The sequence below is a fragment of the Rhipicephalus microplus genome, chromosome 2 (assembly GCF_043290135.1).
Source record: "Rhipicephalus microplus isolate Deutch F79 chromosome 2, USDA_Rmic, whole genome shotgun sequence".
Classification (NCBI taxonomy): Eukaryota; Metazoa; Arthropoda; class Arachnida; order Ixodida; family Ixodidae; genus Rhipicephalus; species Rhipicephalus microplus.
This window is the reverse complement of record NC_134701.1, coordinates 289,333,107-289,356,070: the sequence shown is the minus strand read 5'-3', so window position 1 is coordinate 289,356,070 and position 22,964 is coordinate 289,333,107. Positions and strand designations below refer to the sequence as shown.

At 42.4% G+C, this 22,964-nt stretch overlaps 1 protein-coding gene across 1 annotated transcript; it reads left to right on the top strand.

Annotated features, from left to right (window-relative positions):
- The first annotated feature begins 1,439 nt into the window (after positions 1-1,439).
- On the top strand, positions 1,440-21,747 carry LOC119177865 (uncharacterized). Its single transcript, XM_037429055.2, has 7 exons — positions 1,440-1,689; positions 3,311-3,440; positions 6,385-6,479; positions 8,471-8,563; positions 13,813-13,875; positions 19,293-19,373; positions 21,317-21,747. Exons 1-7 carry the CDS (start codon positions 1,573-1,575, stop codon positions 21,464-21,466), a joined length of 729 nt encoding a protein of 242 aa, XP_037284952.2. The 5' UTR covers positions 1,440-1,572; the 3' UTR covers positions 21,467-21,747.
- Positions 21,748-22,964: the final 1,217 nt, after the last annotated feature.

Here is a 22,964-nt window from a genome sequence, read left to right as displayed (position 1 = left end):
GGGCTTCAAACTTTCTTTAGTCAAACAAGGAAAACTCATTGATCAGGCACTACCAGCATTAATGTGCGCAGATGATATAGTGCTAATGGCCGACAACAAGGAAGATTTGCAGAGATTGATGGACATCTGCGGTAACGAGGGAGACAGGTTAGATTTTAGATTCAGTAAGGAAAAGTCAGCTGTCATAATTTCAAATGATAACGAAGGTAGTGAGCTTAGAATACTAGAGGTCATGCTAAAGATAACAGATAAATACAAATATCTGGGCGTATGGATAAGCAATGGGACCGAGTACCTGAGGGAACACGAAATATACGTGACGACTAAACATAACAGGAATGCAGCAGTGATGAAAAATAGGGCACTGTGGAATTACAATAGGTATGATGTTGTGAGAGAAATATGGAAAGGGGTTATGGTTCCTGGGCTAACGTTCGGCAATGCGGTCTTGTGCATGAGATCAGAAGTTCAAGCAAGATTAGAAATTAAGCAACGTGGAATAGGTAGGCTTGCTTTAGGAGCTCACGGGAATACACCAAATCAGGGAGTACAAGGTGATATGGGATGGGCATCATTTGAGGGCAGGGAAGCTAGCAGCAAGATAAAATTTGAAAAGCGATTGAGAGAAATGGGGGAGGAGCGTTGGGCTAGGAAGGTTTTCAGCTACTTGTACATGAAGAATGTCGATACAAAATGGAGGAAGCGAACCAGGAAATTGACTGGTAAATACTTAGAAAACAGCAGGTGGTCAAACAAAAAACAACTATCGGTTAAGAAGAAAGTGAAGGAAACGGAGACTGACATGTGGAGAATGGGCATGATTAAGAAGTCCGCACTAGAGATCTATCGAACTTTTAAGCAGGAAATTGCCAAGGAAAGGATCTATGATAATACTCGGGATAGTTCTCTACTGTTTGAGGCCAGGACGGGAGTACTGCGAACCAAGACATATCGGGCCAAGTACGAAGGGGTAGACACAGTATGCAGTGCGTGTGGAGAGGAAGAAGAAACTGCCGAACACTTGATAATGTTCTGTAAAGGGCTTCACCCTATAGTTCAGGATGATGGCGCAGAGTTTTTCAAAGCACTGGGGTTTAGGGACCGGGAGGGCAAAATAGACTTTAAGCGAGTAGACTTAACTAGAAGGAGGTTATCTGATTGGTGGCTAAAGTCAAGACACGAGTGAAAATTAAACTCTTCACTGCAAAGTACGAATCCTCAAACTCACTCTTTAAAGAAAAAAATAAATCTAGTTTTTGGTTCATTAAGTATTGCGGCTTGATGGCGCTAGCCACCAAGCCGCAATACTTAATAGTCTCGGTCGCGAGCACCATCGCGCGGCGCTTGCTCAAAACTGAAGGCAGGCCAACTCCGCTGGGAGCGCGAGCCATTCCCCAGGCATTGTTTAGAGAAGGCGTTGATAGTGTGTGTGCGTGTGTGTGTGCGTGTGTGTGTGTGCCGCGCCGCATACCACCTATCCGCTGTGTCACATCCGCTCCTCAAGCAACAACAAACTCAGCCCCGTTTTCTGGTGTGTTGCATTGCTAAGTATTTTGCGAGGAATTTGAAACTATGCCTTCTGTACTGGACCGATCGCGGCAGAAATGGTATCATCGGCGTCCGCTCTTGAGAACAGCATATTTCACGGACCTGCAGTACGGCAGTTACATCGCTGGAATCTTTTCAATCGTAAGTTGTCAGCCTGCCTTCAATGTTGGGTGTGTTCAATTCAGTGGTCGATCGTGTCGCGAAATGTTACGTCGTTTGAAAGTTTCATTCCGTGAAAAAGTACGCTTGTACTGTATCGGAGTTTCTCATCGATGGCGAGTTCGTTGCGATCTACGATTTGATTGACAGATTTAAATTAGGTCACTTCTTTGGCAGAAGAGCAGATCGTGCGTCTTTTTGTGTATTCATGGATGCTTTGCGCTACATGTCGATGAAAACGCTACAAGAAAATAAGTGAGAGTACTATTGTTGGCTGATTATTTTTGTGGGAAATTATCGGGTTATAAGTAGTGTGTGGAAAACAGGAAAACAGTCGGCTGGCCCACTTGTGCATCAGGAAAGACTTCACAACGCTTTAATATTGCTCGAGATCGAGCAGAATCGTGGTCTGGTGGCCACTGCCTGAAGCTTGCTTAGAGTGGATTGCTCCCTGCGTCGTCTGCTAGCCACATAAGGCTAGCATGTTCGCGCACGCCATGCTCATCCTCACAGGGCGGTTTGCCTCGCTCTGCTAGCGCAAGTTTAAATGCGTGTACTTAGTTTACGTGGCACTATCTATAGAAGCATTTGGCCTTGCTCGGATGTATATGCAATGCAATAAGACCAGTTCGTGCACATGCCGAGAGTGCTGTGTATTGTAGTCGTACCCTCCATTCGGCAGGATCATTTCAGTGCAGGTGCCGCTTCTTAGCTGAAGCACATCGTAAAGTGCCCTTGGCGTCATCCCTAACATGAGAAGCTTTAGATATCGTGTGAATGCAGTGATTTAGCAACACAGTTATAAACGAAATTGTGCTAGTGAGGCCAGACATTCTTCGCTTCAAAGTAATATACTTTTGACCCATCGAATAAACGAAACCTTTGTTGCATCACTGCAATGCAGGTAATCAATCGGAGAAAGCTTTATTCTGAAGTGGTACCTTTTTATACTGTTATTAGAGAAAGAACAATCGTGCTGAAGTGCAGTCGGCCGTGTAGCTTTCCTGAATAAACATATCAACTGTTCTACATTCATTTCATTGAGAGATAAATTGAGAAAAACATGGATGCGTATTCACGGTTATTTCTAGTCCATCGCCCAAAATTATGGGATATTTTTTGTAATATCCAAGACCTGCATGCATGGAGGAAAGAATAAATTCAGCCACACTATAACAGTGCGTAATAGGTGGAACACAAGCTCAATTATTCGAAATAAAAAATATAAGAAACGTGACACATTATACGAAAACGTTGACGATCGCCAAGTGCGAAGAGACCTTTTTGATGGCTGATCGCATTTGTTTCACAAGTGATAGTAACGTTCTGCAAGCTTTGTGCATCCATTTGGCAATTGACAACATACATGTTACTAGTAGGCCGCAGTAAACGCATTTTATTCGCCGCAAATTGGTTCACATCGCTTACAAAAAAGCAGCACTGCAAACATTTTTATTCGCATCACCGGCCGCCTATCCACACTACTGCAGCGACAATGCTGCCACCCATAGGTCGATCTCGGGGCAAATAGTGCTTCCTAAAGGGGGGGCATCCCAGTTCATGCCGTTAACACCACTTCTTTCCATTTTTGGTTTTCGCTTAGGTGGAAAGCATCTTCATGATCACGCTGACAGTCTTTGACGTCTACTGTCTTGCGGAGGCATCTCCTGGCTCGACACATTACCGATACTTTGGGTTCAGCTTCTTATTCGTGTACAGTGGCAATCAGCACGGTGAGTTGTGTCATGCAGAATGAAATTTGAGTAGTTTATATGCTTAAGGTGATTAACGCAAAAAGTCGAAAAATGCTTATGGTGAGAACACACATGGGAACCTTCTCACATTATTGTTTAGATTGCATGTTTAGTTAAGTCACTTCATGTTCTTCACCTTTAATCTCGAAACACTTGACGAAAAAGGTATACGCTTGGTCAGAACATGCCAAGAGCTGCTCCATACATATGCAATTATCCGTCAAACTTAATTTCAGTCTTGAATTTTATCCATAACAATGTCAAGTTGAACAGAACAGAAGAATCGGCGGCGAGGTTCTGTTTCCTGTTGCAGAAGTTGGTTGCCAGACAGGGAGGGTACTTGCCCCTGCAGTTCCGGCTTTCCCGTGTGGTTCCTGTGTAATCCGTTGTGCCTGTGCAGTCCGTTGACATCGGCCATTTTACTTAGTGGCCTCTGTGTGTTGGAAAAACTCTGAGCACCCCTTTTTTTTGCTGTACGTTTCATTCTACAATTAACAGATCGGACTCGATTGTGCCTTGGAAGTAGGGAATTAGATGTTCGGAATGCGCAGCACAGTCACAGCGAAAGCTGAAAGAGCGGCCTTTCAGGGCCTTTCTTAAACACCCTTTATGTAACTGCTACAAGCACATCTGCAGGGTACCCACCCTGCCGAAAATGGTCATATATTTTGTGTGGTAAGCAGGTATTTACTATGCCATCTTTTGTTATTCTTCAAAGTGTGGTACCCGTTATACACTTGCAATGAATTTTGTGCAATGTTTTGATGCTGTGGCTCGTGATAATGAAGAATTATGCCTGAAGCTTTTGTAATGGGTTGGAGCATTCGACCACACTCTCGTTACGCATTTTGCACTGTGTCTGGTTTTGCCTGGTTATTCCTTGCTGTTCTAAAACACGTTGTTACTCGAATTAATGAGATTGTTTTTTTCAACATTAAGCCTGCCTAAGGCCAATTTTCAGTGTAATTTCAAGCACTGGCATAGCTCTGGGGTCGAATATTGGGTTAGTGCGCAGGGGACCCGGGTTCAAATCCTATTGTGTCGTTGGTGTTTTTTATTTACGTACTTTTTTTCTATTTCGCACGATAGTGCTTACGGACAACGGCGGCGGTGGCAGACAGCTATGGCGCACGCGACCCTTGTGATCTCATAACAGCTTTCAGTGTAAATGTAGGGAACCCGTGCACAACGGCGGATTCACTGGGGGAACTGAACGGCGTCATAAAGGTCTTTGTGTAGCGGGGGCAGGGGTTGTTTTCATCGAAGTATAGAATCGGGTCAGTGCATGCCGTTTTGGATTCCTGGGGACCCAGGCGACTCAGGCTCATCACGGATGCTAGCAAAGTACTGAGAACCCTGAAGCGGCACGTAGGCTACTGGCGCCCTAGTGACACGGGCATGGCGGCAAGATTGTATTATTTCATGATACTGCTGAATCATGAAAGGAAGACTACTACAGAAGAACATCAAGGAGACAGTAAAAGTTCTGAAGTAGTTTTGCGAAAAATGTCAAGCTCGGATGCCAATAGCTAACACTGTATTAGACAACTGTTGGCATATAATTTTACGTTATAATTTCATTTTTTGAGATGATCTGTTGAAACACTGCGCCATGTCATTTTGACCTCATTGCGCTATGATTTTCATTGCTGCTAACTTCTTCATTCTGAATTATTTTTCTGATAAGTTTATGCTGTAGTTATTTATTATTATTATTATTATTATTATGCAAGGAAATTAGGAGCAATTAATAAATTAAACAAAGTGCTGTTGCCAATTTTGTTATCACAAGACTATGTATTTGGGCCCGGAGTTTCTTGCACCAGCATGGTTTAATGACACATAGCAGTCAAAAATCATAGCATGCATGTTTAAATGCTGTGGTCACTAAAATATTTCATTTGTTGTCTCATGTATTTAGTAAGCAACCCTGCATTATCTCTGAATGAAATTTAAATATGACATTGCCATAAGTCCCACAAAGTGCTAGCAGCTATAACGTTAAATGTACTGGGATAATCTAAATTTATCACTTTTTGAGGCACTATTTCTAGCGTGAAATGAAGCTTAAGGCAATGGATGTTTGTTACTTCGAGAGTGGCATTCTCTGATTATTGTAATACACATCTGTGAATAATTCACCAGCTTAATATCTTGCATGTCAGTGTTACTAGCAGTGTGCCAAAGCATTGCTTGGCTTTGTGCCAGGAGTGCTGTCAGTCATATTTTCCAAGTTGCTCTTAACCAGCAAACTGAAGTCTTGTGAATGTGAGCTTTGCCTGAATGTGATCATTTGATACCACTCTGGTGAGATGGTGCACTGCATGTCTCATCACGTAAAAATGAAAGCATCCCCAAAGTGTCTGATAAAGAATATGATATAAGCCTGGATGTCGGACTTACAGTGGTGTGCGTAGAGGTTTCACATATCCTGTAAATCCATTGTCTCTTCCTAATTCTTTAATGATGTAGTGATTGCATGAAATTCCTGTCATCTTTTTATATCAAGTGAGAGTAAATTGTAACTTACTAAGCATACTATACTTGAAGTTTGGAACGCTATGTTACATTGCGATGAAAGGGCGCCGGTTCGAATCCCGGCTGCAGCGGCTGCATTTCCGATGGAGGCGGAAATGTTGTAGGCCCGTGTGCTCAGATTTGGGTGCACGTTAAAGAACCCCAGGTGGTCTAAATTTCCGGAGCCCTTCACTACGGCGTCTCTCATAATCATATAGTGGTTTTGGGACGTTAAACCCTACATATCAATCAAATCAACATTGCGATGAAAGAACACACCTTAGAGGTAAAGCATGTTTGTTGCGGGCATAAATTATTTTAAGTTTAATCTATTCCTTTGAGAGCATATGCAGTGGCAATATAAATAGATTGTCTCATGCTTTTCGAAACATTTTCTTTTTTTCAGTTCGCAACCTGCTCATTACTGTCTCTGTGATATCATTTGTGATAAGTGTTGCACTCTTGGTCACTTCTGTCATGATGGTCATGGCTCTGAGAAAGGTAAGGCTTCCTGTTAATTATGGATTCATGACTTTTTTTGTGATCTTGACTTTTTTTAGAAAACTTCTTTATACATATTGAAAAATTTTTGTGCTTATTTGGGAGTACTTTATAGCTAAGTGTACCTTATCTTAATTCCATATGCATCTTTTTCTTTTCTTGAAAAGCTACGCTTCTTGTTTTGTACGTTTGTGTCATTTTTCATGCAGTAAGCGTGCAGTTCTATGTTAGAAATATATTGATGCTTAATTCTTCATATTTTCTTTGTATTAACTTAAGCAATCATTCTGAAGCCTTTTTTTAATAAAGTACATTGTAAGGAAGGCAATCGGTACGCTCTGAAGCCGTGTTGCCAACATTTTTTTCCATGAGTTTATCTCCTTGGGGCCTGAGGGGTACTCTAAGAAAGCAAAAATCTCTTGTGATAGCCCCTTGCAGACTAAAGCATAATGCAGTAGACTCTCATTAAACAGAGCCTGAAGGGCCCAGGAAAATATGTTCCCTTCAACAGGAGGTCTGTTTACTGAGAGATGAACATGGGTGCAGTATACAAGAACGAAACCAATATTGGCAGAAATACTTGTTCCATTTAAGCAGCAGTTCCATTTAACACATTTCTGTTTATTGAGGCCACTGCACTGTGATATTTGTTTGCTGATGCATTTGCTCAAGGCAGACAAGTTACTTCCTGCTGTTTCTTTCTGCCCTTAATTTGGTATAAAACGGATATTTTGCTGCTCACAGCCTTACTCCAAAATTTTGGAGTTCCTGCACTGAAAGCATTTAAATTAATGAGCTTGGATGCAGTGATTGCTGAAATTTTTATTAGTTGAAGGTAAAATGTTGTGACTCATAAGTAGCCCATATATATGAAATGTAAATGCACATTGTAGCTCACTCTGCAGTTGCTGTAAAATTTTAGGAAATATTGACATCCCAGCATAAAAGACCTGATATCATTATGGGGCGGCCACGGTGGTCTGGTGGTTAAAGTACTCGAATGCTGGCTTGAAGTTTGTTTGATTGGATCCCAACCTTGGCAGTTACATTTTTGATGGAAGTGGAAATGCTGGAGGCCCATGTATTTAGATTTAGGTGCACAGTAAGGAACTCGAGAAGGTCGATATTTTCCGAAGCCCTCCACTACGGCATCTCTCGTAATCATATGGTGGTTTTGGTTCAGTGAACCCCAAAAATTATTATTACTGCTGAAGTCGTTTTAGAAATGTCATATTGCTGTATTTATGCATTAATATTTGGAACCAGTGACAGCCAAAAGAATAACTTGAATCACACATTTTATCGGGCATGCTGCCACTAAAAAAAAAAAAAAAAGAGTCTGTTAAGTGGCTGAACTGCACAAATGGTGAAAACCTTGGGTGTCATTGCATGCTATCGTAGTCAAACAAGAAATACATTTGTGGTGAAATAATAAAAAAAGAAACTGCCAAAAATAGTCATCCAGAGACTAAGGTGGAATAGTCTGTTGCATGCACTGTGGCCCATAGTTGTTTCACTGTACAATAACAGGCGGGGCGCTCTGTCATCTTGTGTGCATGGCTATGTCCCATCTCTTTTCCTGCTGTAGAGAGACACGTTTTTTTGTTGTCGAAAATAAAGCTGCCAGAAATAGCCCCAACATGAGTATGGAAATGCATGAGCTGGAGTCTTTTTGTGCCACTCTTTATTTTTTTTTCTATTGCTTTCTGGTATGAATTGGCACACACCACATGTCTCTCATAATCATATGGTGGTCTTGGGACATTAAACCCCACTAATTATTATTACATATTATCTAAAAATATTGTAATATTGTTTGTAGCACTAGTCTTATCGTAAGGCAAATATATTTGTAAATGCGTCGTGTTCTGAGCACCTAATAATACTTCTAAAGGCTACAGAATTATCTTATTGCAGATTTAGTGTTTCAAATGTTATTTTACAACAGACAATAAATAAAGTTAACAAGATCTTTGTCTTTTGTCTTCCAGGAAAAAGAGGCCAAGTTTCGTCCCTGGTTGTTAATTATGTTCATATTCACTGCATGGAGATTCTTCGCTATTATCTTTCGTTCTATTTGCAATGTAAGTTGCTTTTGTATTTTCCTGTGTATTGTCTGTTTACAACTTAGTATTTACCTGTCACTATAACAACAGAAATATCCGGGGGGTAGAAAGGTGCCCACCTTTCTTAAAATATGGGCCCTATCATATGATACTTGGCATAAAACAATACTATACAATGACAGCCGCAGGCATAGCAGTTACTTTGCAGTGGGCCGAGAGGCTGAAGAGAGATGAACAGATGGTTGTCTACATTGGTTATGGTCAGTGTGGTTCGAGGATAAAAAAGGTTTTAGCCCTGACAGTAGCCTGAATCCTCCTCTCTCCATGAGGGTGACCCCATTGCCTACTTGCTAAATTAATTTAAATTTGCAAGCTCCACCCAAGCCATGTGCAAAAATGTCTCCCCTTTCTGTCTCCTGCCGTGCCGTGGTGCGGCCATTGCTGTCAACCCGACAACCGTGCTTGCCTGTCTCTGCGGCCGCATGCTCCGAACATATTTCTAATGCACTTGTTTTACAAAATGTCAATGTGTATTTTCTACACAGTAAGATAGCGATGTGGATCTGAGGAGTGGGGATTAAGTTCACTTCTACCATATAGCCACCACAAAGTGAAGGCTCAAATGAAGGTATGAGCAGTGGCCTTTGAATTGTGCATTAGACATGAAGTGAAACTGATCAAAGCAAGAATAACTAATCTCGTTTAGCATGTCTCTGACTATTTTTAAAGTTCATATATTTGACTGTATGCCTAATCAAATGCAGCAAAGATATCCCATGACGTTAGACTTTTATCGTCAGCAATGCGTTTTCTGTGGTTTCATTGGCTATGAGATATTTTGTTCCAATTTGTGAATTCATTGCTTGCTCTTGAGTCTGGAGGAACGAAGCAATAGAGAGCTTGCGTTTTCACTTGCACAAAGCTTATCTAGTGTTTCGCATTCGAGGCCTCGCTGCGGTAGTCTAGTGGTTAAGGTACTTGGCTGCTGACTCGCAGGTTGCCGGATTGAATCCCGGCTGTGGTGACTGCATTTTTGATGGGAGGCGAAAATGCTTTGAGCCCATGTGCTTAGATATGAGTGCACATTAAAGAATCTTGGCTGCTCGAAATTTCCGGAGCCCTCCACTACAGCATCTCTCATAAATTCATAGTGATATGGTTTTTTTGGGACATTAAACCCCACATATCAATCAATCAATTGTTTTGCGTTCAAGGCATGTGGCGTTTAAGCCAGGGTTCGTGTAGGCTTCCAGGGAGGAAATTCAAGGATATTCAAGGTCCTGTGACAGTTTTTTAAGGACTTCGAATTCCACCCAAAGGAGGATTTTTTACTGTAGCAACATTTAAAAATTTTGATGAGTAGTTTCTTCTATTCTTTATATACATATGTTTTCATCATACTGTACAAATATGTAGCCTTTATCACGTCGAGAGTAATTCACAACACACACACAAAAAATCTTCAGATCATTTACTGAGGCTTTTGTTGTATTACCAGGACTTCAGCCCCAGGGCTCGACATTGCTTTAGCTCTCCACAGCTTTATATCTCACGACAGCTTTCTGTGGAAGCACAGCCAAAGCTACGCAAGCGGAGCTTCTGCACATGTGTTACTATGCCAAGTAGTCTGTTCGCGTGCGATTTAGGTTTTGCAAGTGCATCCAACATTTTTGCACGAGCATCCAAGGTTTATGGTGCTAGTAGAATTCTCTGTTGGGCTAGTTGGTACATGTCTGAATCAAATAGTCCACTTCGCACCAAATTCACAACCACACAGAAGAAGAAAACATATAGACAGGACGGGCGCTCACTTACAGCTGTTTATTTCTTGAAGAAACAGGCTATTATAAACCCACTTCTTGTCAACACATACACAACATGCTCAGGCCATTGCTTACCCAATAACGATATCGGACACACACTCTCTAGATTATGTGCTTCCGACTCGTACAGTATCAGTGAAGTTTCGCTAACACAATTAATACCCTGTTTCTTTATGTGATAGACCTCCAAAATTTCCTGTGGTACGTTGCTTTTACTTTTTCCTAGGATCCTAATTTGCAAACGGCACCTCATTGTTCTTGAAGGTTCGCAATTATTCTAGATCGCAATGTTAAGATTGTGTGCAAGACATAAGCACTCGAGATTATTCCAGAGCTCACGCGACGACCACTGATAAGGCTTAAATATTCCACTGCACACTTATAAATGCTGACGTGCATCGCCGCTTATCAGTTGATGGGCGACCGGTCCTCAGTTCGCATCTATCAGTGCCAGTGTGTATCGCTGTAATATGACTTTCAGTTCATCGGCCACAAGTTCCGCCAAATAAACAGTTTCACATTGGACCCAAAGTCTGCTCTCTTTCTCCCCATCTTGACCTCGTGACAGTAATATGTAAGTGTTAGCGTTCGTGAGCTACATTCAAAAGCGCTGTGAAAAAGTATGCGCTTGGACTTGGACCTTCGCTATGCTGCCACAGAAAGTTGTCACAAGCTATAGAGACAACATTGCGCAGCACTCTTAGTCGTTTCACAGCAGCACTAACATCAACAAATTTAATGGAGCTGCCTTGAATTCACTTGTCTGTATATGAAATATCCAGGGTCTCGCTGTTTGGCAACAAGGCAGCACCACAAACAAGGGAGTTGCATTTCTCATCATGCAGGCCGGCTTGTGTGATCAAGATCGCCTTAGTTTTGCACATCTTAATGGGAGGTGCCATCTGTACAGTTGATTGCTTTAGTTTCTGAATTTGGACAGGGCAGTTGGGGAGCAAAGGGAGAACAGCGTTGTTCGTGTGAGTGCATTTGTTACACGAAATAATGAATGATGGCATTGTGGTTTACGATGTTCACAAACTCTTTCACTATGGGACTCTACTGAAAAAGGAGGCCCTGCACAACACAAGAACACAATTGTGAGCTACTTGTGAAGTCGTAGAATGGCGCGCTGCCGTACTTAAAGGCGTGTATCATCGGCAGGCGCCCCGGGAAAAATGCTGCTTCTCAGCAGTACATTTTAATGCTTTTGCAGCTAGTCATGAAGCGACGCAACACGTCTGTTAGGCACAACATAACACCAGTTATAAAATCAGGAAATATAAGAATCGCAGCATCACACTACCACAGCCTACACAACGTGCTTGGACGAGCCGGAAAATCAGACCGGCTGCAGGATGAGCGCCACCAAGCGGCAGGAGACAAAAAGATGACATGCTCTTCCTCACAGTCTTCAAACTGAAGCTTATCTTGTAATGTTGCCCTTTTCCTGCTTGCTATGGCTACGTTCAAGGCTGAGGGATACGGTGCAGTTAAACGCAGAAAAAATTGTGTGTAATGAAACAGACAAATGTACTACTCTGCATAGCACAGCCCATGCTAGTTGAAGGGTCACTCACCTGCAAGTCCCACTACTGGCATTGTGCAGCACGGCCTACACCACACGCTGTTTTATTGTGTTGGACATCGTGGGTCGCCTAGTTCGGAGTTCAGTGGGCCCAGTCACTTTAGTGCCGAATCCATACTGGACTGCTCTAGGCTGTGTGGATGCACGTTTTTGGGAGGGCTTCATTATGTGTGCCGGATATGTTCTTTTGTGGCCTGCTTTGCGCATGCCAGCTTTTCCCATGTGAATGCTCGAGGAAAATAACGGAACTTGAGGTGATTTCAATGAGTTGGGGCATTGAATTTCCAGCGAAGAATTTGACGACAACTTTGATGCATCTGGATTGACTAATGTTACTTATACTGTTGTCATCTAAGCTGTGGATGTGGGAATAGTTGACATTGTTCTTAGTGGTCCCAACAAAGAGCCATTGGATGGAGTGTGAACTATGGCGCAGAGTTGGGATTACCTCCGTCAGCTGCAGAACAGAAGTGAATGTCTTGGGCATTGCAAGGGCGAATTGGAGCGAGGATTGGTAGAACTCTGCAAAATAGTGAGACAGACAGCATACCGGCCAAGTCTCCAGGATTATCCAGAAGACTTCCGGAATTTGACTGTTTCCTACATTTGTATGGTCGCCATGAAAATCTCCCCTAAATTGAAATTTCTGTGTGGAATATCGCCACATTGACAAGAATGCAGGCCGATGCGATCCAGACTTTTTTTCTTTTGCAAACCAGCCAGGTCACGCAATTGAAAACGCAACTATCGTTGGCCGCAGCTACCGCGTGCTAAACCGCTGTCACGGTGGGGCGATAGCGATCTGCAAGCTTCGAGGGCACATGGATAATGCTGCGATAGATTTCAGGCATTAAAGACTGAAAAAAAGCTAAAAGCGTTTTGGCGTTCCTTTCCAACGAATCTAGCATCCTAGCGAGGCTTTGAAGCAATGCTTTTGCGGCAGCCATCTGTGCCGTCTCTCCACTCACGTGTGTCTCAGGAAGCCATAGGCCAGTTCTTTTGACAGAAATTATTTTGCTAGTTGTTTTGATGACGCGGAATTGTGGTAGTATTGCGCTCCCCCTTTAAGACTCGCACCTTAGTTTGAAAACCCTACCCTCATGTGCTCGGTCACTCCAAGCTATTAAAAGACCGCAACGCCGATGTTTACGTTTGCGAGTTGTTGGGACTACCCTCCCCCGCGCCTCCTACCTGTCTGCTTCATGAAATGTTTTTTTCACCCCTCCCGCCCGTTGCTGCAGAAATCTCCCGGGTTAAGAATCTTTGAACTTGGCACGTGTGCAAACAAAGCTAATGGCTTTTTTTTACACCTTAGTCAAGGTTTGCTTTTTGAGTGTCTCACATTTGAACTTCCTCACAGTTATAACACGATTTAAGCTATACTTTTTAGACTATATTAATTCGTAACTTATATGAAATTATCGCTTGTATGGCATTTTTCGCTGTCCAGTTCACTTCTTTATAATGAGGGTTTACTTTATTTCGGATGCTGTCCTGATGCTGCTTCTGCATTGTGGCAATATGCAGGAGCCATGGTATTGGAGAAAGTAAGGAGAGAATGCCATTTGTGTACACTTGTCAAGTCATCTCTTAACGGCATGGTAACAGAGCCATTTAACTTGTTCCATCTCTTGGAATCTGAAAAAATATCTGTATAATGATCCCTGGACAGTGCATTCAAACATCCTGTGTATAATTTTAATTGGCAACGTCATCTGGTGCGGGGATGTTGGACCTGTCTTCTGTGGTAGTGTTTGTCGTAATGCCTGTTTGCCTTGATGAGACATTGATTAAGCAAATAAATGGGTTCACTGATGTGTGCCATTGATGTGTGCCATTACTACATATATTCCTTTTAGGACCTGTACTACTCATACCATCAGGCTGTCCTCATCATCTGGATTCTTCTTATTGCTGCAAATGTAAGTCCGTTGTCATCTCAGAAGTCATAGTTTTAAAGTTCTTAGTTTTGTGAACACCATGATTTGGGAAACTTGAAGTCTTTAGGCTAAGTACAGTGTTAGCTTCAGTATGGCATTTGTCTTTGCATGACATATGTAAGAAAAAAAATGTTTATAGCATCGGCAGACAGTGGGCACATCATTACTCGTATTTACATTACATTTGTAATGCAGTAATATTCACTTCATGTAGAAAGACTTCCCAACACTTTCTCACTGCAACTTACCCTTTGAGGATAAAATCTTTCCAGCTGATGAGACCACGTAGTCTATCTTTTTATTATCAATTTAAAATATTCAGAGTGTCCTATTTCGAAAACATTTCCTCCAAAAATTTTTAGTCACCATAAAGAAAACAAAAAACAAAAAGAAACAACAGATGCATTGCTTATTCATGAGCAATAAAAATACAAATAAGAAATAAGGTTATGTTAAATGTAAACATATTTGGCAGAGTTCTGTCTGGCTGGGTAAAAATTAGATGAATAAAACAAACTCTTCAGCCACTTTTTTGTCAATCGTTTTCGATAATAAAATTAAAAACTGGCTCTGCATTATGAGACTCACTCACTCTTTCTTGCAGTGACTGTCCGGCTGATTTCGAAGCTAGACCCTATAAGCTATAGACTAAGAATGGCTGGAGAGTTTGGTTAATTCATAAAAGGTTATGTTAGTAATAAAGAACTATGTTTCTCAGAATAAATTTGTTTGGCATGCTTATGAGAGTGGGCCTGTAAGAATGCTGTCACTTTTGTGCCAGTCAGAATCATGCCGACCCCATTCTGTGAAGATGCTCCTCCGTTGCATACTGATTTCAAATTGGTTAGAAATTTTTTGTTTTAACGTCTGACATCCAATAATTCTAGTCGCAATTAGTCATTTGGGCAGTATTTACACTTGACTAATTCGGGGATAAAAAGCCATGTACACATTCATGTCATCAATGCTGTATATGTGAGTGCATGAAAGAAAAATGAGCAGGTCTGCACTCATCACAACATCCACATAAGTGAGAAATTACCGTACCATGCAGAATATAGGTCGACCCCCTTACCTTGACCAGCAAAAAAAAGAAAAAAAAGAAAAACGCGGAATAGTTCACGGATTCACTTTAATCAGTCCTCTGAGCTGTCGGAGCTCTCCTCCGACGATGACCACTTATCACTAGCCGCCTCCCACAGCATGTCGTCCTCAGTGCCGTCGAGAGTGTTGCTGATGCAGGACTTCTTAAATGCGCGCACCACCATCTCTTCAGGCAGAGACCTCCATGCCTCGGAGACCCAACCAGAAGCTGTCGCGAGAGGTGGCCTGCGCAGCCGGCCTGTCGGGGTCCGTGGGCTGTCACCAGCCATCCATTCGGTGTACAGCGCATGCACACGGTCCTTGAAAGGTTTATTAAGAACGACGGTTGGAGTGTTGATGTCATTCCTCCCGGAATGACGACAAGATTCGTCTTTCTGTCGCGAAGGCCCTCCTTCACCGATGCCGTCAAGTGCCCGCGAAACACATCCAACACGAGCATGTTCCGGTGCTGCAGGAGTACTCCGGGCTATTGGTTCCACACTGTGTGGATTCATTCGTGCATTAGGGCCTCGTTCATATACCCCTTCTCGTTGACGCAGACGACAACATCCCGTGGGAAGGCCTCCTTCGGCATTTTCTTCCGCTTGAAGATGATGAAGGGAGACAACTTTTGCCGTCGGCCGTGCAGGAAAGCATAACGGCAAAGCGCGAATGCTCGCTTCCGGTCGACAAAAGCTTCACCTCTTTCGCCCCGCGTTCACAAACAGTTGTGGAAAACGGCATGTCGAACCACACCGGCGTTTCGTCGGCGTTGCCGATCTGCCTAGCATGTAGCCATGCTGCCGCCGGAGGCTGTTCACGTAGAGTTGAAACTCTATCAATTTGTCCTCGTACATCTCCAGCAGCTTCTGGCATACCAACATGCGCCGCCGAAGGGCAAATCTCTTGCGTCGCATGAAGCGATGGACCCAATAAATGGACTCCTTGAAGTCTTTCTTTGACAGACCGGCTTCACGGGTGAGCTCGACGGCTTTTGATCGAATGAGTTCCGCATTTACTGGCAGGGATCTGGCACGGCACTCGCGGACGAAATCCGCCACTTTGTCCTCGAGTTCCGGGTGCACAGCTCGGCGACCGCGAAACGACGTCTTCCTAGCATTACACACCGTCAGTTTGGAATTTGGTTGCGCCAGTACCTGACGCTTTTCTCGGACACTCCAAACTGCCGCTGTGCCGCCATGTTGCTATTTGCTTCCGCAAATTCAATAACTTTGCTTTTAAACGCGGCGGTGAATTGGCACCGCGTCCCCATATTCATGGCTAGTCGCAGTGTAACGTCGACACTCGCTATGAACACTAAATGAACAAGAAAAGATAAATGGCGTCGGCAGAGAACGCGGCGGCCCTCAGAGGAAGGCGATGTCGATGCTGATTCCCAAAAAGCATGTGAAACTCCTTGTTGCCAGACGATCACTTGGTTTATGTCAAGGGCCGGTATATAGGTCGAGGGGTGACTTTTTATTTACGTTTTTGGAAAAAATCTCGACCTATATTCCACGCTATACGGTACCTCCAATGGCCCTTCATTTATTGCCCCCAAGATTCTATCAATGTTTACAATTCTTCCTGCAGAAAGTGCCAATATATGACAGCATAGTTCATATGCACTAGTTCCTACCTCTGAACCGCTGAAATTGCGCAAGACGTACCAGGTCAGTAAGATAAGCTATCATAAACAGCTGCACTAGTACACATGCAGTTAATTTGGCTTCACCGGCAAACGCTGGCGGCACCCGGCTAATTTAGCACTGTTTATACATCAATTTTCTTTACAGTGATTTGTCTTACATGATGCTTGAGCAGTTTTTTTATTAGGTTTGCATGGAGATCATCATGAGTTTAAAACAGTGGAGAAACCATGGTGTGAGGTGTCATGGTTATTAATGCTTGTACACTACAGCTGTCCGAAATGTTAGGGAAGTGAGCGATGTAGGAGGAGGGCACCTAGAGGTGGAGAAAAGCACTTGAGTAGGGTGTAAGGAGAAAGATGGAAAAACGTCCTGTAGAAGGAGTGTGGGCAGAACACTCTGTCATGGCCAGACTAGATGCTAAGCATGACCTGCCCTGCTGGTATTCACGGCGAGATCAGGCTATAGGTGGCAGCACCCTCCTGCGAAAGTGTGGATAGACGGTTGGCAGCGCGTGTAGAAATACACACAGCAACGCTTCGTTGCGTGCGGTCTGAGCTGATTGTCGGCACATAAAATGCGTTGACTAGAATTTACTGTTAATGTCTGCGCTCTTCTCTACTGAATCAGTGCACGTCGCCTATGCAACGTTAACATTACTCGCGAGTAAAGCGCATTCTGCCTTTCATAGGGATGCTCGCCCTGGGTGACTCTCTTCAGGCTTTCACACTAAATAACGCCTTTGCTGGGTTGTTTGTACATGGTTAGCTTGTATTCCGCTCGTTACACACTACTGTAGCGTGAACGAACTACTTATTTACATCTTTGTCATCTGCATACTGCAAAAAAAAAAAGAGAAAGAAAGATCGTAAAAAGCCCGAATATCCATGCGATTAGTTCAATATCACCGTTCGCATATTGTATGCTTATGATTTTTTTTCTCATTCTGTTCCCCGTAAAATATCGGACAGTCGCTATAGCTAGTCAGGAAAGCTTAGTGACTGACGGCGCTTTGCGCTACACTGCGTTTGCCACGTGTATGCACATATTCTTGCACCAGTTAGAATATAAAGAAATTTATATAAAAGTTCAGCAGAAAGCTTTCATAGATAAATTACGTGCGTGACAGTGCTACAACAAGGGCCTGGTTAATGGGACAAGAATGTTTTTTTTTTTTTTCAGACAAAAAATTTCACTGTCTTCTGTTGGTCACTAACAATGCCACACCAACGCTGAAGACGATGTAAAAAAACGCAATTTTCAGTGAAATCATACGACATTATATTCATACGCAACAATATATAAGGCACACCATCTGAATTAATTTTTATCGTCTGGGCTCTTTAAAGCGTCCCTAAATCTAAGCACATGGTTTCGCACGGTAACTATTTTTTAAGTACATTTAAGTACCGATGTGTCACAGTTTATGTGATAGTAATATTTCTATGCAGTGGTACCACGGCCAGATAAGCACAACTAGGTCTCCTCACATGATCGGTAAACTACAGTGCCGTTGTTGTACACCTACTAACAAATGCGCAAGTGCATGGCCTATAGCCTGTTTTTGTTTTTTTACAACCGAGTCGCTCTAAAACGCTGCCTTCACACACCATTTAATAGTCCTCATGTTTGGGAGAATGACAAGAGCATTTACGATGTGCTTAAAACAGAAAGCGGCACCCATTCGGAAATTATTCTGCTGGATGGAGGTTACGACGATAATAAACAGCACTTTGGAAAACTGCACTTACCGATCTTATTACCATGCATTAGCAGCCGAGCAAGACCAAATGCTTTCATACGTCGTTTCAGGCATACGTAGAAACAGTTACGCTCGCACTTACATGACCGGACAAACCACACTTTGAGAATGTTCATGACATACGCACACATAGAAACAGGACGTAGCTAGCAGACGACGCACGGAACAATCCACACTTCACCACTTTGGTCAGTTGCTGCCAGGTGACGACTCTGGCGATCTCGCGGCCAGTAGTGGCTGTGGAGTTAAACTGATGACCCATTCTGGACAAGATGGCTGCATTTTTGATGGAGGAATAAGTGTCAGATCTCCATATGCTTTGATTTAGGCGCATATTAAGGAACACCAGGTGGATGAAATTTCCAGAGCTCTCCACTACACGGTCTCATATAATCATATCGTAGTTTTGGGACATACAATCCGAGCAATTATTTGAGGGTAATTCTCCTCCTTACTCCTGTCATGGTTGGGTGGGCCTCTGGTGGCTGTTGCTGTTTTCGTACTATAGGTAATTGTAAGCTGTTTGTGTGCTATAATTGTACTGGGTTCATCAAAGGATCGAAAGGCTAAGCACCTAGTGAAAAGAACACAAAGTGGTGGCAAGCCAATTGCAAGGCAACCATCTCTGAAGTGGTTGTAAAGTACTGGGCAGGAGCTGAACAAGATTGGCAAGAGACATGGCCACTGTGCGCCCTAGAGACCCCAAAAGAACGTGCCACGCCTATGCATCATAGGACTTATGCACTGTTAAAGTATTGTGCAAAACAGTCTGAGCAAAATGCATATAAAGAGAGTAGCTTGCATGTAACCTGTGTTCAAAAAGCAAAATGTCGCTGTATTTCTGCTAACGGTGATGTTCAATTGTCTTGACTTGCTACAAGAGGCTGTTTTCTTTTTCTTTTCAGGTGTTTGCTTGGCTTATTGTGTATTCTAATTATCAGGAGTTGACAGACATCACAAAACTTGAGGACATGGCAAAATTGAAGGTGAGTGTGACAACATTTTTCTGTATCTAAGCCTAACTTGAGCCACACTACCTGCACTATGTACATGTGTATATATATACACACATGTACATAGAATATATATGTGTGTGTGTATATATATATATATATATATATATATATATATATATATATATATATATATATATATATATATATATATATATATATATATATATATATATATATATATATATATATATATATACACGAAGGGGCAAGAAAATTTGTTCCATTTATGTGAAGTTTCATTTAAGCAAAACCGACAAAATTAATGAAATATGACTTTATTTGAAAAGCACAAACTGTGGCTGACTGAACAAAAACATTTTGAAGTACGCAATACTCCTGTAGTTAAGAAAGAAAAATGTTTCTAATATTGCTTACTCGGAAAAAAGGACGTGATAACAGTTTTCTTGGCCTTGTTCAAGCACTTTCTCACATAGTATGAGTGCATTGCTGAAAGGCTGGGCCGAAACTCTGTGCCACCATTGTGTTCAAAGTAGCGCTGCAACAGGATGGCAGCATCAATTGCTGCACTGACAGCCACTGAAATGGGCTCGAGATCACATAACATCTCATTACTACTTGAGCACAGGTCCTCGTCTTGAGCTTTAGCTTTAGCTTCTTCAAGGCTGTCTCCTCAAGTTCACGACAAGACGTCGATTGCTGCTCTGGGTGCGCTGACATGTGCAATCGCTGGATCGGATTGGCTAGGCTAGCTTTGATATTTGTTTCATCGTTGCTAGGCTGCCGTGGCCACTTCCGCTGTTCATGGATTTTGCCCGTTTTAGTTTCATTTCACCGACGTAAGCTAAGAAATATGTTGCGATTACGCAAAACTTTTTATCATTAAATATATAGGAGACCAACCGAATGTGCCTAGATAGTTTTGTTTATGTGGCTTTTTCGTTTAACAGAACTTCATTTAACGGAAGTCCACTGTAGCTACTTTTTGGATTTGTAGAAGAGGTACAGTCAAACCTTTATTCAATGAATCTTAAAGAACTGCAAAAAAAATTGCCGAAAGCAGTCGCTATCCATCTGGAATCTATCAAGTGACCATCATGTGCTCTGTAGTTCGTTAGCTACTATCCAGTGCTTGTGTTTGTTTTAGGCTTATGTCCTTGAGCTTTGACAACAAACCACTTGTGTGAATATGGCACCATTTTCGAAAAACTACTGAAATAATCAATGCTGTAGGCTTAGCGAGGCACTCTTTGAATCTCAAAGGACCTGTATAATAAGGGCATGCACAAGCTAGGAGTGATCTTGGAGCTCTGACAAGGCATCGCTGCCATGTTGCAAGTCACATTGAGTGTACAAGGTGACCAGCCATCTACTGATCTCTGCCGTAAAAAAGCCCGTGCCTCTGCGCTCGGCCTGTCAAAGAACACAGTTCCTGCTAGAGCCATGTAGCCCCTCCTCCTTACCTTCAGGGTTTCCCGTGGACCTTTTGCGCAATGCAGGCCAGCTGGTGCATTTCGTCTGCTTGAGCCGCAACTGTCAGTTGCCCTCAAACAATTTCAATCGCACATACAACATACAACATGCAAGCAGATGGATGTTATTGGCCTTGGATTTCACACGCAACCTGACTTCAGAGAACACCGGCAGCGATTGCGAAAATGCTCCTGGAGTGTCCACATAATTACTGCCATAATTGAACTAGTGTCAGTATATATTGTGCTGTAGTATACAATGTCAGTATACATTGTGCCCCCATTGGCTTATGGATTTATTTTAAGGATGTGGGAAATGCATCACTTTATTTGACAGTGGTGACACGATAACAGTAGGGCAAACTTTTAGAAAATACTTATCTGTGCAAGCCAATTTTACTGAGGAATAGTAGCCATTAAGGAACACGTACATACTAACCTCGTTGTTTTTGTTAATGTTGTTGTTTCGCGCTTTATTTTCAGCTTGGAACTCTGAGCAGCCTCAATGCATCACGGTCTGTTTCTCATCATTCTATTGACTCCATGAAGAACTCTCATAGCATGACACCGCACAACATCAGCTTCCAGTCTACAACCAGTGCCAAGGGCTCACTGTCTACAGCGTCAGCGTAATAGTAAACCTCTGTTTCTTTTGGCTCCCTTTTTGGTAGAATTATGTGCATATATGGTTCCATCTTGCCAACCAGTATAACTAAATGTGCTGTGGTGTGACCATGGAAAAAACCTGGAATGAAGAGTCATGGAAACATTGTGTTTTTGTAAGTGACAGGAACATATGAGGCCTCAATAGGACAAGTGAACAATGTTTGCCATTTTGGTCAAGAATGAAGTTTTCTCCTATTTTGCATGAAACTGGGCAAAACATAGGGCATGTACTTCATAATGTACTGATACACGTCCCCCCTAGTGCCTCTAATCGGCAGCGAATTTGCCAGTTTATGGCTTTTGAAATCAGGGGTCAAATTTTGAAACACCTGAGGAGATGCTGTTTTGCTTTGGGAACCACACTACAATGTGGCATGGGATGTGATTGGTGCTTTCACAAACAATGCTGTGTATTTCAATCACAGAACCCTCGGCAGCTGCATTTGCCCTTCCTTTTGTGGCAGTACTTCAACTTCACTATATGTTTCTATTTTTCAAACTTTATGTGACTTGCATTTAAAATTGTGATGTACAATTAAAGTGACTCTGAACATGCTTTGTTACATTTAGGCTAAAAATATGCAGTGTTTTGTCGAAATAACGTTGAATATATGATTGTATTGCGGCAATTTCACTATGCTAATTTTTATTATGTGTATATATATCTATAACTATATGCTGTAAACTACCCAGCAAGTGCCGCTGCCATAGCAAGTGCCCTTTTACCTTTTTGGGACATTTTAAATACCGTATATGACGACTACCAAGCAAGAAGCCCCCCTCCACTTTCAATATTTCATTCACTGTTTTTATTTGCCCGGCGAAGGCAGATAATGGCAGTGAATGCTTGCGTATTAAATAAGGCATTTCAAGCCTGCACAGATCTTCCTCCGCCATTTTGAATCGTGACCAAGCTGGGGGGCCCCCTTCAAATCATTGTGAATTATATTTTACCGCAGGAGCGCTTGCTCAGGAATTTATGATTTTTTTTTTCCTGAGCTATCGCATCTGTTCTGCTGATTGTTGTTCCTCAGGTGGCATGCTTTTGTGAAAGTTAACTTTATCTGGCTGAAATATACTAGCCATTTTACCTTGAATTATTAACGTCTTCAGTGCTAATCCTTTTTTTTTTTTCATTTTTTACTCGATTCGGCCGTCCCCTTCAGAAGCTGTGTGTGCCTCCATGGGCAGCAAGTTCATCACTTCCATTGTGGGTGCTACCCACATGGAACCCCTTATGTAATGCATCTAAGAATTTTGGCTGTGCTGGTAAAAAACAACACAAAAACAAGCTTTGTGTCAGATGTAGTGTTGCACCATCAGGGAGAATGCAAAATCAATTCATTGTAAAGTGGCACTCAGTGTCAGTATTAACTCGGTGGCCATGGTTGAAAGGGCTTTAAGCCTGCCCTATAACATCAGAAAATGTAAAACTACTTCTGTAAATATAAGTGTTCAAAACGGT

What these genes read in the sequence shown, in the direction of transcription:
- LOC119177865 (XM_037429055.2), top strand. Translation starts at nt 1,573, where the DNA reads ATGCCTTCTGTACTGGACCGATCGCGGCAGAAATGGTATCATCGGCGT. An exon ending in TTCTTCTTATTGCTGCAAAT is followed by an intron (nt 13,876 to 19,292) that starts GTAAGTCCGTTG and finishes TTTTCTTTTCAG; the next exon opens with GTGTTTGCTTGGCTTATTGT. An exon ending in AGGACATGGCAAAATTGAAG is followed by an intron (nt 19,374 to 21,316) that starts GTGAGTGTGACA and finishes CTTTATTTTCAG; the next exon opens with CTTGGAACTCTGAGCAGCCT.